Source organism: Sebastes umbrosus, chromosome 22 (genome assembly GCF_015220745.1).
Source record: "Sebastes umbrosus isolate fSebUmb1 chromosome 22, fSebUmb1.pri, whole genome shotgun sequence".
NCBI classification, from domain to species: domain Eukaryota; kingdom Metazoa; phylum Chordata; class Actinopteri; order Perciformes; family Sebastidae; genus Sebastes; species Sebastes umbrosus.
This window is the reverse complement of record NC_051290.1, coordinates 16,545,885-16,564,825: the sequence shown is the minus strand read 5'-3', so window position 1 is coordinate 16,564,825 and position 18,941 is coordinate 16,545,885. Positions and strand designations below refer to the sequence as shown.

Sequence of the window (18,941 nt, the reverse complement as noted above, 5' to 3'; positions counted from 1 at the left end):
CAATCAGCAACTTCAGCAGGAGCTGTACCATCTATACCAACTAATCCAGTGGCTTCACAAACATCAACATCAGCATCATTAACAACAGAACAACCCACAGCTACAACACAAACTACTGATTTAACTGCGAATCAAAGTACATCAACGCAAAGTGGATCAGTGACCACAGGAACACCAGCTACACCCTCTGTAGCAACGACATTGATAACACAAAACACAAGATCTGTGGAAACAGTGTCCACAACAACACCAAGACAATCAATTCCTCTCACAATATATTCATCAACAACACCAACACAAAGTACAGCATCCGTTGATTCATCACCTCAAAGTCCAACACAAACTACAGTTGTAACTACACAATCGGCAACTTCAGCAGGAGCTGCGCCATCTATAACAACCAATCCAGTGGCTTCACAAACATCAACATCAGCATCATTAACAATAGAACAACCCCCAGCTACAAGACAAATTACTGAATCAACTGCAATTCAAAGTACATCAATGCAAAGTGGATTATTGTCTACAGCAACACCAGCTACACCCTCTGTGGCAACAACATTGATAAAACAAACAGGAGGATCTGTGGAAACAGTGTCCACAACAACACCAACACAATCTATTCCACTCACAACAGAATCATCAACAACACCAACACAAAGTACAGCATCTGTTGTTTCATCACCACAAAGTCCAACACAAACTACAGTTATAACCGCACAATCGGCAACTTCAGCAGGAACTGCACAATCTATAACTAATCCAGTGGCTTCACAAACATCAACATCAGCATCATTAACAACAGAACAACCCACAGGTGCAAGACAAACTACTGAATCAACTGCAATTCAAAGTACATCAACGCAAAGTGGAACATTGTCTACAGCAACACCAGCTACACCCTCTGTGGCAACAACATTGATAACACAAACAGGAGGATCTGTGGAAACAGTGTCCACAACAACACCAACACAATCCATTCCTCTCACAATAGATTCATCAACAAAACCAACACAAAGTACAGCATCCGTTGTTTCATCACCGCAAAGTCCAACACAAACTACAGTTGTAACCACACAATCGGCAACTTCAACAGGAGCTGTGCCATCTATAACAACCAATCCAGTGGCTTCACAAACATCAACGTCAGCATCATTAACAACAGAACAACCCACAGCTACAAGACAAACTACTGAATCAACTGCAAGTGAAAGTACATCAACGCAAAGTGGATCAGTGACTACAGGAACACCAGCTACACCCTCTGTGGCAACGACATTGATAACACAAACCAGAGGATCTGTGGAAACAGTGTCCACAACAACACCAACACCATCTATTCCACTCACAACAGAATCATCAACAACACCAACACAAAGTACAGCATCCATTGTTTTATCACCACAAAGTCCAACACAAACTACAGTTGTAACCACACAATCAGCAACTTCAGCAGGAGCTGTGCCATCTATAACAACCAATCCAGTGGCTTCACAAACATCAACGTCAGCATCATTAACAACAGAACAATCCACAGCTACAAGACAAACTACTGAATCAACTGCAATTCAAAGTGCATCAACGCAAAGTGGATCAGTGACTAAAGGAACACCAGCTACACCCTCTGTGGCAACGACATTGATAACACAAACCAGAGGATCTGTGGAAACAGTTTCCACAACAAGACCAACACAATCTATTCCTCTCACAAAAGATTCATCAACAACAACAACACAAAGTACAGCATCTGTTGTTTCATCACCACAAAGTCCAACACAAACTACAGTTGTAACCGCACAATCGGCAACTTCAGCAGGAGCTGCGCCATCAAACACAACCAATCCAGTGGCTTCACAAACATCAACATCAGCATCATTAACAACAGAACAACCCACAGCTACAAGACAAACTACTGAATCAACTGCAAGTGAAAGTACATCAACGCAAAGTGGATTAGTGACTACAGGAACACCAGCTACACCCTCTGTGGCAACGACATTGATAACACAAACCAGAGGATCTGTGGAAAAAATGTCCACAACAACACCAACACCATTTATTCCACTCACAACAGAATCATCAACAACAACAACACAAAGTACAGCATCCGTTGTTTCATCACCACAAAGTCCAACACAAACTAAAGTTGTAAACACACAATCGGCAACTTCAGCAGGATCTGTGCCATCTATAACAACCAATCCAGTGGCTTCACAAACATCAACATCAGCATCATTAACAACAGAACAACCCACAGCTACAAGACAAACTACTGAATCAACTGCAATTCAAAGTACATCAACGCAAGGTGGATCAATGTCTACAGCAACACCAGCTACACCCTCTGTGGCAACAACATTGATAAAACAAACAGGAGGATCTGTGGAAACAGTGTCCACAACAACACCAACACAATCTATTCCTCTCACAACAGAATCATCAACAACACCAACACAAAGTACAGCATCTGTTGTTTCATCAACACAAAGTCCAACACAAACTACAGTTGTAACCACACAATCAGCAACTTCAGCAGGAACTGCACCATCTATTACAACTAATCCAGTGGCTTCACAAACATCAACATCAGCATCATTAACAACAGAACAACCCACAGCTACAACACAAACTACTGATTTAACTGCGAATCAAAGTACATCAACGCAAAGTGGATCAGTGACCACAGGAACACCAGCTACACCCTCTGTAGCAACGACATTGATAACACAAAACACAAGATCTGTGGAAACAGTGTCCACAACAACACCAACACAATCTATTCCACTCACAACAGAATCATCAACAACACCAACACAAAGTACAGCATCTGTTGTTTCATCACCACAAAGTCCAACACAAACTACAGTTATAACCGCACAATCGGCAACTTCAGCAGGAGCTGCGCCATCTATAACAACCAATCCAGTGGCTTCACAAACATCAACATCAGCATCATTAACAATAGAACAACCCACAGCTACAAGACAAATTACTGAATCAACTGCAATTCAAAGTACATCAATGCAAAGTGGATTATTGTCTACAGCAACACCAGCTACACCCTCTGTGGCAACAACATTGATAAAACAAACAGGAGGATCTGTGGAAACAGTGTCCACAACAACACCAACACAATCTATTCCACTCACAACAGAATCATCAACAACACCAACACAAAGTACAGCATCTGTTGTTTCATCACCACAAAGTCCAACAAAAACTACAGTTATAACCACACAATCAGCAACTTCAGCAGGAACTGCACAATCTATAACTAATCCAGTGGCTTCACAAACATCAACATCAGCATCATTAACAACAGAACAACCCACAGGTGCAAGACAAACTACTGAATCAACTGCAATTCAAAGTACATCAACGCAAAGTGGAACATTGTCTACAGCAACACCAGCTACACCCTCTGTGGCAACAACATTGATAACACAAACAGGAGGATCTGTGGAAACAGTGTCCACAACAACACCAACACAATCCATTCCTCTCACAATAGATTCATCAACAAAACCAACACAAAGTACAGCATCCGTTGTTTCATCACCGCAAAGTCCAACACAAACTACAGTTGTAACCACACAATCGGCAACTTCAACAGGAGCTGTGCCATCTATAACAACCAATCCAGTGGCTTCACAAACATCAACGTCAGCATCATTAACAACAGAACAACCCACAGCTACAAGACAAACTACTGAATCAACTGCAAGTGAAAGTACATCAACGCAAAGTGGATCAGTGACTACAGGAACACCAGCTACACCCTCTGTGGCAACGACATTGATAACACAAACCAGAGGATCTGTGGAAACAGTGTCCACAACAACACCAACACCATCTATTCCACTCACAACAGAATCATCAACAACACCAACACAAAGTACAGCATCCATTGTTTTATCACCACAAAGTCCAACACAAACTACAGTTGTAACCACACAATCAGCAACTTCAGCAGGAGCTGTGCCATCTATAACAACCAATCCAGTGGCTTCACAAACATCAACGTCAGCATCATTAACAACAGAACAATCCACAGCTACAAGACAAACTACTGAATCAACTGCAATTCAAAGTGCATCAACGCAAAGTGGATCAGTGACTAAAGGAACACCAGCTACACCCTCTGTGGCAACGACATTGATAACACAAACCAGAGGATCTGTGGAAACAGTTTCCACAACAAGACCAACACAATCTATTCCTCTCACAAAAGATTCATCAACAACAACAACACAAAGTACAGCATCTGTTGTTTCATCACCACAAAGTCCAACACAAACTACAGTTGTAACCGCACAATCGGCAACTTCAGCAGGAGCTGCGCCATCAAACACAACCAATCCAGTGGCTTCACAAACATCAACATCAGCATCATTAACAACAGAACAACCCACAGCTACAAGACAAACTACTGAATCAACTGCAAGTGAAAGTACATCAACGCAAAGTGGATTAGTGACTACAGGAACACCAGCTACACCCTCTGTGGCAACGACATTGATAACACAAACCAGAGGATCTGTGGAAAAAATGTCCACAACAACACCAACACCATTTATTCCACTCACAACAGAATCATCAACAACAACAACACAAAGTACAGCATCCGTTGTTTCATCACCACAAAGTCCAACACAAACTAAAGTTGTAAACACACAATCGGCAACTTCAGCAGGATCTGTGCCATCTATAACAACCAATCCAGTGGCTTCACAAACATCAACATCAGCATCATTAACAACAGAACAACCCACAGCTACAAGACAAACTACTGAATCAACTGCAATTCAAAGTACATCAACGCAAGGTGGATCAATGTCTACAGCAACACCAGCTACACCCTCTGTGGCAACAACATTGATAAAACAAACAGGAGGATCTGTGGAAACAGTGTCCACAACAACACCAACACAATCTATTCCTCTCACAACAGAATCATCAACAACACCAACACAAAGTACAGCATCTGTTGTTTCATCAACACAAAGTCCAACACAAACTACAGTTGTAACCACACAATCAGCAACTTCAGCAGGAACTGCACCATCTATTACAACTAATCCAGTGGCTTCACAAACATCAACATCAGCATCATTAACAACAGAACAACCCACAGCTACAACACAAACTACTGATTTAACTGCGAATCAAAGTACATCAACGCAAAGTGGATCAGTGACCACAGGAACACCAGCTACACCCTCTGTAGCAACGACATTGATAACACAAAACACAAGATCTGTGGAAACAGTGTCCACAACAACACCAAGACAATCAATTCCTCTCACAATATATTCATCAACAACACCAACACAAAGTACAGCATCCGTTGATTCATCACCTCAAAGTCCAACACAAACTACAGTTGTAACTACACAATCGGCAACTTCAGCAGGAGCTGCGCCATCTATAACAACCAATCCAGTGGCTTCACAAACATCAACATCAGCATCATTAACAATAGAACAACCCACAGCTACAAGACAAATTACTGAATCAACTGCAATTCAAAGTACATCAATGCAAAGTGGATTATTGTCTACAGCAACACCAGCTACACCCTCTGTGGCAACAACATTGATAAAACAAACAGGAGGATCTGTGGAAACAGTGTCCACAACAACACCAACACAATCTATTCCACTCACAACAGAATCATCAACAACACCAACACAAAGTACAGCATCTGTTGTTTCATCACCACAAAGTCCAACACAAACTACAGTTATAACCACACAATCAGCAACATCAGCAGGAACTGCACAATCTATAACTAATCCAGTGGCTTCACAAACATCAACGTCAGCATCATTAACAACAAAACAACCCACAGCTACAAGACAAACTACTGAATCAACTGCAAGTGAAAGTACATCAACGCAAAGTGGATCAGTGACTACAGGAACACCAGCTACACCCTCTGTGGCAACGACATTGATAACACAAACCAGAGGATCTGTGGAAACAGTGTCCACAACAACACCAACACAATCTATTCCACTCACAACAGAATCATCAACAACACCAACACAAAGTACAGCATCCATTGTTTTATCACCACAAAGTCCAACACAAACTACAGTTGTAACCACACAATCAGCAACTTCAGCAGGAGCTGTGCCATCTATAACAACCAATCCAGTGGCTTCACAAACATCAACGTCAGCATCATTAACAACAGAACAATCCACAGCTACAAGACAAACTACTGAATCAACTGCAATTCAAAGTGCATCAACGCAAAGTGGATCAGTGACTAAAGGAACACCAGCTACACCCTCTGTGGCAACGACATTGATAACACAAACCAGAGGATCTGTGGAAACAGTTTCCACAACAAGACCAACACAATCTATTCCTCTCACAAAAGATTCATCAACAACAACAACACAAAGTACAGCATCTGTTGTTTCATCACCACAAAGTCCAACACAAACTACAGTTGTAACCGCACAATCGGCAACTTCAGCAGGAGCTGCGCCATCAAACACAACCAATCCAGTGGCTTCACAAACATCAACATCAGCATCATTAACAACAGAACAACCCACAGCTACAAGACAAACTACTGAATCAACTCCAAGTGAAAGTACATCAACGCAAAGTGGATTAGTGACTACAGAAACACCAGCTACACCCTCTGTGGCAACGACATTGATAACACAAACCAGAGGATCTGTGGAAAAAATGTCCACAACAACACCAACACCAACACCATTTATTCCACTCACAACAGAATCATCAACAACAACAACACAAAGTACAGCATCCGTTGTTTCATCACCACAAAGTCCAACACAAACTACAGTTGTAAACACACAATCGGCAACTTCAGCAGGATCTGTGCCATCTATAACAACCAATACAGTGGCTTCACAAACATCAACATCAGCATCATTAACAACAGAACAACCCACAGCTACAAGACATACTACTGAATCAACTGCAATTCAACGTACATCAACGCAAGGTGGATCAATGTCTACAGCAACACCAGCTACACCCTCTGTGGCAACAACATTGATAAAACAAACAGGAGGATCTGTGGAAACAGTGTCCACAACAACACCAACACAATCTATTCCTCTCACAACAGAATCATCAACAACACCAACACAAAGTACAGCATCTGTTGTTTCATCACCACAAAGTCCAACACAAACTACAGTTGTAACCACACAATCAGCAATTTCAGCAGGAACTGCACCATCTATTACAACTAATCCAGTGGCTTCACAAACATCAACATCAGCATCATTAACAACGGAACAATCCACAGCTACAAGACAAACTACGGAATCAACTGCAATTCAAAGTGCATCAACGCAAAGTGGATCACTGATTACAGGAACACCAGCTACACCCTCTGTGGCAACGACATTAATAACACAAACCGGAGGATCTGTGGAAACAGTGTCCACAACAACACCAACACAATCTATTCCACTCACAACAGAATCATCAACAACACCAACACAAAGTACAGCATCCGTTGTTTCATCACCACAAAGTCCAACACAAACTACAGTTGTAACCACACAATCAGCAACTTCAGCAGGAGCTGTGCCATCTACAACAACTAATTCAGTGGCTTCACAAACATCAACATCAGCATCATTAACAACAGAACAACCCACAGCTACAAGACAAACTACTAAATCAACTGCAAGTGAAAGTACATCAACGCAAAGTGGATCAGTGACTACAGGAACAGCAGCTACACCCTCTGTGGCAACGACATTGATAACACAAACCAGAGGATCTGTGGAAAAAGTGTCCACAACAACACCAACACCATTTATTCCACTCATAACAGAATCATCAACAACACCAACACAAAGTACAGCATCCGTTGTTTCATCACCAGAAAGTCCAACACAAACCACAGTTGTAACCACACAATCAGCAACTTCAGCAGGAGCTCCGCTATCTAACAGAACCAAACCATTGGCTTCACAAACATCGGCATCATTGACAACAGAACAACACACAACTACAAGACAAACTACTGAATCAACTGCAATCCAAAGTACATCAACGCAAAGTGGATCATTGTCTACAGCAACACCAGCTACACCCTCTGTGGCAACAACATTGATAACACAAACCGGAGGATCTGTGGAAACAGTATCCACAACAACACCAACACAATCTATTCCACTCACAACAGAATCATCAACAACACCAACACAAAGTACAGCATCCGTTGTTTCATCACCACAAAGTCCAACACAAACTAAAGTTGTAACCACACAATCGGCAACTTCAGCAGGAGCTGTGCCATCTATAACAACCAATCCAGTGGCTTCACAAACATCAACGTCAGCATCATTAACAACAGAACAATCCACAGCTACAAGACAAACTACTGAATCAACTGCAATTCAAAGTGCATCAACGCAAAGTGGATCAGTGACTACAGGAACACCAGCTACACCCTCTGTGGCAACAACATTGATAACACAAACTGGAGGATCTGTGGAAACAGTGTCCACAACAACACCAACACGATCTATTCCTCTCACAATAGATTCATCAATAACACCAACACAAAGTACAGCATCCGTTGTTTCATCACCACAAAGTCCAACACAAACTACAGTTGTAACCACACAATCGGCAAATTCAGCAGGAGCTGTGCCATCTATAACAACCAATCCAGTGGCTTCACAAACATCAACATCAGCATCATTAACAACAGAACAACCCACAGCTACAGGACAAACTACTGAATCAACTGCAATTCAAAGTGCATCAACGCAAAGTGGATCAGTGACTACAGGAACACCAGCTACACCCTCTGTGGCAACAACATTGATAACACAAACCGGAGGATCTGTGGAAACAGTGTCCACAACAACACCAACACGATCTATTCCTCTCACAATAGATTCATCAACAACACCAACACAAAGTACAGCATCCGTAGTTTCATCAACACAAAGTCCAACACAAACTACAGTTGTAACCACACAATCGGCAACTTCAGCAGGAGCTGTGCCATCTATAACAACCAATCCAGTGGCTTCACAAACATCAACATCACCATCATTAACAACAGAACAACCCACAGCTACAAGACAAACTACTGAATCAACTGCAAGTCAAAGTACATCAACACAAAGTGGATTAGTGACTACAGGAGCACTAGCTACACCCTCTGTGGCAACAACATTGATAACACAAACAGGAGGATCTGTGGAAACAGTGTCCACAACAACACAAACACAATCTATTCCTCTCACAATAGAATCATCAACAACACCAACACAAAGTACAGCATCCATTGTTTCATCACCACAAAGTCCAACACAAACTACAGTTGTAAACACACAATCGGCAACTTCAGCAGGATTTGTGCAATCTATAATGACCAATCCAGTGGCTTCACAAACATCAACATCAGCATCATTAACAACAGAACAACCCACAGCTACAACACAAACTACTGAATCAACTGCAATTCAAAGTACATCAACGCAAAGTGGATCAGTGACTACAGCAACACCAGCTACACCCTCTGTAGCAACGACATTGAATACACAAACCGGAGGATCTGTGGAAACAGTGTCCACAACAACACCAACACAATCTATTCCTCTCACAATAGATTCATCAACAACACCAACACAAAGTACAGCATCTGTTGTTTCATCATCACAAAGTCCAACACAAACTACAGTTGTAACCACACAATCAGCAACTTCAGCAGGAGCTGCGCCATCTAACACAACCAATCCAGTGGCTTCACAAACATCAACATCAGCAGCATTAACAACAGAACAACCCACAGCTACAAGACAAACTACTGAATCAACTGCAATTCAAAGTACATCAACGCAAAGTGGATTAGTGACTACAGCAACACCAGCTACACCCTCTGTGGCAACAACATTAATAACACAAACAGGAGGATCTATGGAAACAGTGTCCACAACAACACCAACACAATCTATTCCACTCACAACCGAATCATCAACAACACCAACACAAAGTACAGCATCCATTGTTTCATCACCACAAAGTCCAACACAAACTACAGTTGTAAACACACAATCGGCAACTTCAGCAGGATCTGTGCCATCTATAACGACCAATCCAGTGGCTTCACAAACATCAACATCAGCATCATTAACAACAGAACAACCCACAGCTACAAGACAAACTACTAAATCAACTGCAAGTCAAAGTACATCAACGCAACGTGGATCAGTGACCACAGGAACACGAGCTACACCCTCTGTAGCGACGACATTGATAACACAAAACAGAGGATCTGTGGAAACAGTGTCCACAACAACACCAACACAATCTATTCCTCTCACAATAGATTCATCAACAACACCAACACAAAGTACAACATCTGTTGTTTCATCGTCACAAAGTCCAACACAAACTACAGTTGTAACCACACAATCGGCAACTTCAGCAGGAGCTGCGCCATCTAACACAACCAATCCAGTGGCTTCACAAACATCAACATCAGCATCACTAACAACAGAACAACCCACAGATACAAGACAAACTACTGAATCAACTGCAATCCAAAGTACATCAACGCAAAGTGGATCATTGTCTACAGCAACACCAGCTACACCCTCTGTGGCAACAACATTGATAACACAAACCGGAGGATCTGTGGAAACAGTGTCCACAACAACACCAACACGATCTATTCCTCTCACAATAGAATCATCAACAACACCAACACAAAGTACAGCATCCGTTGTTTCATCACCACAAAGTCCAACACAAACTACAGTTGTAACCACACAATCAGCAACTTCAGCAGGAGCTGGGCCATCTATAACAACCAATCCAGTGGCTTCACAAACATCAACGTCTGCATCATTAACAACAGAACAATCCACAGCTACAAGACAAACTACTGAATCAACTGCAATTCAAAGTGCATCAACGCAAAGTGGATCAGTGACTACTGGAACACCAGCTACACCCTCTGTGGCAACGACATTGATAACACAAACTGGAGGATCTGTGGAAACAGTGTCCACAACAACACCAACACAATCTATTCCTCTCACAATAGATTCATCAACAACACCAACACAAAGTACAGCATCCGTTGTTTCATCACCACAAAGTCCAACACAAACTACAGTTGTAACCACACAATCGGAAACTTCAGCAGGAGCTGTGCCATCTATAACAATCAATCCAGTGGCTTCACAAACATCAACATCAGCATCATTAACAACAGAACAACCCACAGTTACAAGACAAACTACTGAATCAACTGCAATTCAAAGTACATCAACGCAAAGTGGATTAGTGACTACAGCAACACCAGCTACACCCTCTGTGGCAACAACATTGATAACACAAACAGGAGAATTTATGGAAACAGTGTCCACAACAACACCAACACAATCTATTCCACTCACAACAGAATCATCAACAACACCAACACAAATTACAGGATCTGTTGTTTCATCACCACAAAATCCAACACAAACTACAGTTGTAACCACACAATCAGCAACTTCAGAAGGAACTGCACCATCTATAACAACTAATCCAGTGGCTTCACAAACCTCAACATCAGCATCATTAACAACAGAACAACCCACAGCTACAAGACAAACTACTGAATCAACTGCAATCCAAAGTACATCAACGCAAAGTGGATCATTGTCTACAGCAACACCAGCTACACCCTCTGTGGCAACAACATTGATAACACAAACCGGAGGATCTGTGGAAACAGTATCCACAACAACACCAACACAATCTATTCCACTCACAACAGAATCATCAACAACACCAACACAAAGTACAGCATCCGTTGTTTCATCACCACAAAGTCCAACACAAACTACAGTTGTAACCACACAATCGGCAACTTCAGCAGGAGCTGTGCCATCTATAACAACCAATCCAGTGGCTTCACAAACCTCAACATCAGCATCATTAACAACAGAACAACCCACAGCTACAAGACAAACTACTGAATCAACTGCAATTCAAAGTGCATCAACGCAAAGTGGATCAGTGACTAAAGGAACACCAGCTACACCCTCTGTGGCAACGACATTGATAACACAAACCGGAGGATCTGTGGAAACAGTGTCCACAACAACACCAACACGATCTATTCCTCTCACAATAGATTCATCAACAACACCAACACAAAGTACAGCATCCGTTGTTTCATCACCACAAAGTCCAACACAAACTACAGTTGTAACCACACAATCGGCAACTTCAGCAGGAGCTGTGCCATCTATAACAACCAATCCAGTGGCTTCACAAACATCAACATCAGCATCATTAACAACAGAACAACCCACAGCTACAAGACAAACTACTGAATCAACTGTAATCCAAAGTACATCAACGCAAAGTGGATCATTGTCTACAGCAACACCAGCTACACCCTCTGTGGCAACAACATTGATAACACAAACAGGAGGATCTGTGGAAACAGTATCCACAACAACACCAACACAATCTATTCCACTCACAACAGAATCATCAACAACACCAACACAAATTACAGGATCTGTTGTTTCATCACCACAAAATCCAACACAAACTACAGTTGTAACCACACAATCAGCAACTTCAGAAGGAACTGCACCATCTATAACAACTAATCCAGTGGCTTCACAAACCTCAACATCAGCATCATTAACAACAGAACAACCCACAGCTACAAGACAAACTACTGAATCAACTGCAATCCAAAGTACATCAACGCAAAGTGGATCATTGTCTACAGCAACACCAGCTACACCCTCTGTGGCAACAACATTGATAACACAAACCGGAGGATCTGTGGAAACAGTATCCACAACAACACCAACACAATCTATTCCACTCACAACAGAATCATCAACAACACCAACACAAAGTACAGCATCCGTTGTTTCATCACCACAAAGTCCAACACAAACTACAGTTGTAACCACACAATCGGCAACTTCAGCAGGAGCTGTGCCATCTATAACAACCAATCCAGTGGCTTCACAAACATCAACGTCAGCATCATTAACAACAGAACAATCCACAGCTACAAGACAAACTACTGAATCAACTGCAATTCAAAGTACATCAACGCAAAGTGGATCAGTGACAACAGGAACACCAGCTACACCCTCTGTGGCAACGACATTGATAACACAAACCGGAGGATCTGTGGAAACAGTGTCCACAACAACACCAACACGATCTATTCCTCTCACAATAGATTCATCAACAACACCAACACAAAGTACAGCATCCGTTGTTTCATCACCACAAAGTCCAACACAAACTACAGTTGTAACCACACAATCGGCAACTTCAGCAGGAGCTGTGCCATCTATAACAACCAATCCAGTGGCTTCACAAACATCAACATCAGCATCATTAACAACAGAACAACCCACAGCTACAAGACAAACTACTGAATCAACTGTAATCCAAAGTACATCAACGCAAAGTGGATCATTGTCTACAGCAACACCAGCTACACCCTCTGTGGCAACAACATTGATAACACAAACAGGAGGATCTGTGGAAACAGTATCCACAACAACACCAACACAATCTATTCCACTCACAACAGAATCATCAACAACACCAACACAAATTACAGGATCTGTTGTTTCATCACCACAAAATCCAACACAAACTACAGTTGTAACCACACAATCAGCAACTTCAGAAGGAACTGCACCATCTATAACAACTAATCCAGTGGCTTCACAAACCTCAACATCAGCATCATTAACAACAGAACAACCCACAGCTACAAGACAAACTACTGAATCAACTGCAATCCAAAGTACATCAACGCAAAGTGGATCATTGTCTACAGCAACACCAGCTACACCCTCTGTGGCAACAACATTGATAACACAAACCGGAGGATCTGTGGAAACAGTATCCACAACAACACCAACACAATCTATTCCACTCACAACAGAATCATCAACAACACCAACACAAAGTACAGCATCCGTTGTTTCATCACCACAAAGTCCAACACAAACTACAGTTGTAACCACACAATCGGCAACTTCAGCAGGAGCTGTGCCATCTATAACAACCAATCCAGTGGCTTCACAAACATCAACGTCAGCATCATTAACAACAGAACAATCCACAGCTACAAGACAAACTACTGAATCAACTGCAATTCAAAGTGCATCAACGCAAAGTGGATCAGTGACTAAAGGAACACCAGCTACACCCTCTGTGGCAACGACATTGATAACACAAACCGGAGGATCTGTGGAAACAGTGTCCACAACAACACCAACACGATCTATTCCTCTCACAATAGATTCATCAACAACACCAACACAAAGTACAGCATCCGTTGTTTCATCACCACAAAGTCCAACACAAACTACAGTTGTAACCACACAATCGGCAACTTCAGCAGGAGCTGTGCCATCTATAACAACCAATCCAGTGGCTTCACAAACATCAACATCAGCATCATTAACAACAGAACAACCCACAGCTACAAGACAAACTACTGAATCAACTGTAATCCAAAGTACATCAACGCAAAGTGGATCATTGTCTACAGCAACACCAGCTACACCCTCTGTGGCAACAACATTGATAACACAAACAGGAGGATCTGTGGAAACAGTATCCACAACAACACCAACACAATCTATTCCACTCACAACAGAATCATCAACAACACCAACACAAAGTACAGCATCCGTTGTTTCATCACCACAAAGTCCAACACAAACTACAGTTGTAACCACACAATCAGCAACTTCAGCAGGAGCTGGGCCATCTATAACAACCAATCCAGTGGCTTCACAAACATCAACGTCTGCATCATTAACAACAGAACAATCCACAGCTACAAGACAAACTACTGAATCAACTGCAATTCAAAGTACATCAACGCAAAGTGGATCAGTGACTACAGGAACACCAGCTACACCCTCTGTGGCAACAACATTGATAACACAAACCGGAGGATCTGTGGAAACAGTGTCCACAACAACACCAACACGATCTATTCCTCTCACAATAGATTCATCAATAACACCAACACAAAGTACAGCATCCGTTGTTTCATCACCACAAAGTCCAACACAAACTACAGTTGTAACCACACAATCGGCAACTTCAGCAGGAGCTGTGCCATCTATAACAACCAATCCAGTGGCTTCACAAACATCAACATCAGCATCATTAACAACAGAACAACCCACAGCTACAGGACAAACTACTGAATCAACTGCAATTCAAAGTGCATCAACGCAAAGTGGATCAGTGACTACAGGAACACCAGCTACACCCTCTGTGGCAACGACATTGATAACACAAACCGGAGGATCTGTGGAAACAGTGTCCACAACAACACCAACACGATCTATTCCTCTCACAATAGATTCATCAACAACACCAACACAAAGTACAGCATCCGTAGTTTCATCAACACAAAGTCCAACACAAACTACAGTTGTAACCACACAATCGGCAACTTCAGCAGGAGCTGTGCCATCTATAACAACCAATCCAGTGGCTTCACAAACATCAACATCACCATCATTAACAACAGAACAACCCACAGCTACAAGACAAACTACTGAATCAACTGCAAGTCAAAGTACATCAACACAAAGTGGATTAGTGACTACAGGAGCACTAGCTACACCCTCTGTGGCAACAACATTGATAACACAAACAGGAGGATCTGTGGAAACAGTGTCCACAACAACACCGACACAATCTATTCCTCTCACAACAGAATTATCAACAACACCAACACAAAGTACAGCATCTGTTGTTTCATCATCACAAAGTCCAACACAAACTACAGTTGTAACCACACAATCAGCAACTTCAGCAGGAGCTGCGCCATCTAACACAACCAATCCAGTGGCTTCACAAACATCAACATCAGCAGCATTAACAACAGAACAACCCACAGCTACAAGACAAACTACTGAATCAACTGCAATTCAAAGTACATCAACGCAAAGTGGATTAGTGACTACAGCAACACCAGCTACACCCTCTGTGGCAACAACATTAATAACACAAACAGGAGGATCTATGGAAACAGTGTCAACAACAACACCAACACAATCTATTCCTCTCACAACAGAATTATCAACAACACCAACACAAAGTACAGCATCTGTTGTTTCATCATCACAAAGTCCAACACAAACTACAGTTGTAAACACACAATCGGCAACTTCAGCAGGAGCTGTGCCATTTATAACGACCAATCCAGTGGCTTCACAAACATCAACATCAGCATCATTGACAACAGAACAACCCACAGCTACAAGACAAACTACTGAATCAACTGCAATTCAAAGTACATCAACGCAAGGTGGATCAATGTCTACAGCAACACCAGCTACACCCTCTGTGGCAACAACATTGATAACACAAACAGGAGGATCTGTGGAAACATTGTCCACAACAAGACCAACACAATCTATTCCTCTCACAATAGATTCATCAACAACAACAACACAAAGTAGAGCATCCGTTGTTTCATCAACACAAAGTCCAACACAAACTACAGTTGTAACCACACAATCGGCAACTTCAGCAGGACCTGCGCCATCTAACACAACCAATCCAGTGGCTTCACAAACATCAACATCAGCATCATTAACAACAGAACAACCCACAGCTACAAGACAAACTACTGAATCAACTGCAAGTGAAAGAACATCAACGCAAAGTGGATCAGTGACTACAGGAACACCAGCTACACCCTCTGTGGCAACGACATTGATAACACAAACAGGAGGATCTGTGGAAACAGTGTCCACAACAACACCAACACAATCTATTCCTCTCACAACAGAATCATCAACAACACCAACACAAATTACAGCATCTGTTGTTTCATCACCACAAAGTCCAACACAAACTACAGTTGTTACCACACAATCGGCAACTTCAGCAGGAGCTGTGCCATCTATAACGACCAATCCAGTGGCTTCACAAACATCAACATCAGCATCATTAACAACAGAACAACCCACAGCTACAAGACAAACTACTGAATCAACTGCAATCCAAAGTACATCAACGCAAAGTGGATCATTGTCTACAGCAACACCAGCTACACCCTCTGTAGCAACGACATTGATTACACAAACCGGAGGATCTGTGGAAACAGTGTCCATAACAACACCAACACAATCTATTCCTCTCACAATAGATTCATCAACAACACCAACACAAAGTACAACATCTGTTGTTTTATCATCACAAAGTCCAACACAAACTACAGTTGTAACCACACAATCAGCAACTTCAGCAGGAGCTGCGCCATCTAACACAACCAATCCAGTGGCTTCACAAACATCAACATCAGCATCACTAACAACAGAACAACCCACAGATACAAGACACACTACTGAATCAACTGCAATCCAAAGTACATCAACGCAAAGTGGATCATTTTCTACAGCAACACCAGCTACACCCTCTGTAGCAACGACATTGATTACACAAACCGGAGGATCTGTGGAAACAGTGTCCACAACAACACCAACACAATCTATTCCTCTCACAATAGATTCATCAACAACACCAACACAAAGTACAGCATCTGTTGTTTCATCATCACAAAGTCCAACACAAACTACAGTTGTAACCACACAATCAGCAACTTCAGCAGGAGCTGCACCATCTAACACAACCAATCCAATGGCTTCACAAACATCAACATCAGCAGCATTAACAACAGAACAACCCACAGCTACAAGACAAACTACTAAATCAACTGCAAGTCAAAGTACATCAACGCAAAGTGGATCAGTGACCACAGGAACACGAGCTACACCCTCTGTAGCGACGACATTGATAACACAAAACAGAGGATCTGTGGAAACAGTGTCCACAACAACACCAACACAATCTATTCCTCTCACAATGGATTCATCAACAACACCGACACAAAGTACAACATCTGTTGTTTCATCGTCACAAAGTCCAACACAAACTACAGTTGTAACCACACAATCAGCAACTTCAGCAGGAGCTGCGCCATCTAACACAACCAATCCAGTGGCTTCACAAACATCAACATCAGCATCACTAACAACAGAACAACCCACAGATACAAGACAAACTACTGAATCAACTGCAATCCAAAGTACATCAACGCAAAGTGGATCATTGTCTACAGCAACACCAGCTACACCCTCTGTGGCAACAACATTGATAACACAAACCGGAGGATCTGTGGAAACAGTGTCCACAACAACACCAACACAACCTATTTCACTTACAACAGAATCATCAACAACACCAACACAAACTACAGCATCCGTTGTTTCATCACCACAAAGTCCAACACAAACTACAGTTGTAACCACACAATCGGCAACTTCAACAGGAGCTGTGCCATTTATAACGACCAATCCAGTGGCTTCACAAACATCAACATCAGCATCATTGACAACAGAACAACCCACAGCTACAAGACAAACTACTGAATCAACTGCAATTCAAAGTACATCAACGCAAGGTGGATCAATGTCTACAGCAACACCAGCTACACCCTCTGTGGCAACAACATTGATAACACAAACAGGAGGATCTGTGGAAACATTGTCCACAACAAGACCAACACAATCTATTCCTCTCACAATAGATTCATCAACAACAACAACACAAAGTAGAGCATCCGTTGTTTCATCAACACAAAGTCCAACACAAACTACAGTTGTAACCACACAATCGGCAACTTCAGCAGGAGCTGCGCCATCTAACACAACCAATCCAGTGGCTTCACAAACATCAACATCAGCATCATTAACAACAGAACAACCCACAGCTACAAGACAAACTACTGAATCAACTGCAAGTGAAAGAACATCAACGCAAAGTGGATCAGTGACTACAGGAACACCGGCTACACCCTCTGTGGCAACAACATTAATAACACAAACAGGAGGATCTGTGGA

At 42.2% G+C, this 18,941-nt stretch overlaps 1 protein-coding gene across 1 annotated transcript; it reads left to right on the top strand.

Annotated features, from left to right (window-relative positions):
* Positions 1 to 793: 793 nt before the first annotated feature.
* On the top strand, positions 794 to 15,590 carry LOC119482175 (mucin-2-like). Its single transcript, XM_037759598.1, has 3 exons — positions 794 to 6,622; positions 6,989 to 7,749; positions 15,249 to 15,590. The coding sequence occupies exons 1-3, from the start codon at positions 2,032 to 2,034 to the stop codon at positions 15,588 to 15,590; spliced, it is 5,694 nt and encodes a 1,897-aa protein (XP_037615526.1). The 5' UTR covers positions 794 to 2,031.
* The last annotated feature ends 3,351 nt before the right edge of the window (positions 15,591 to 18,941 follow it).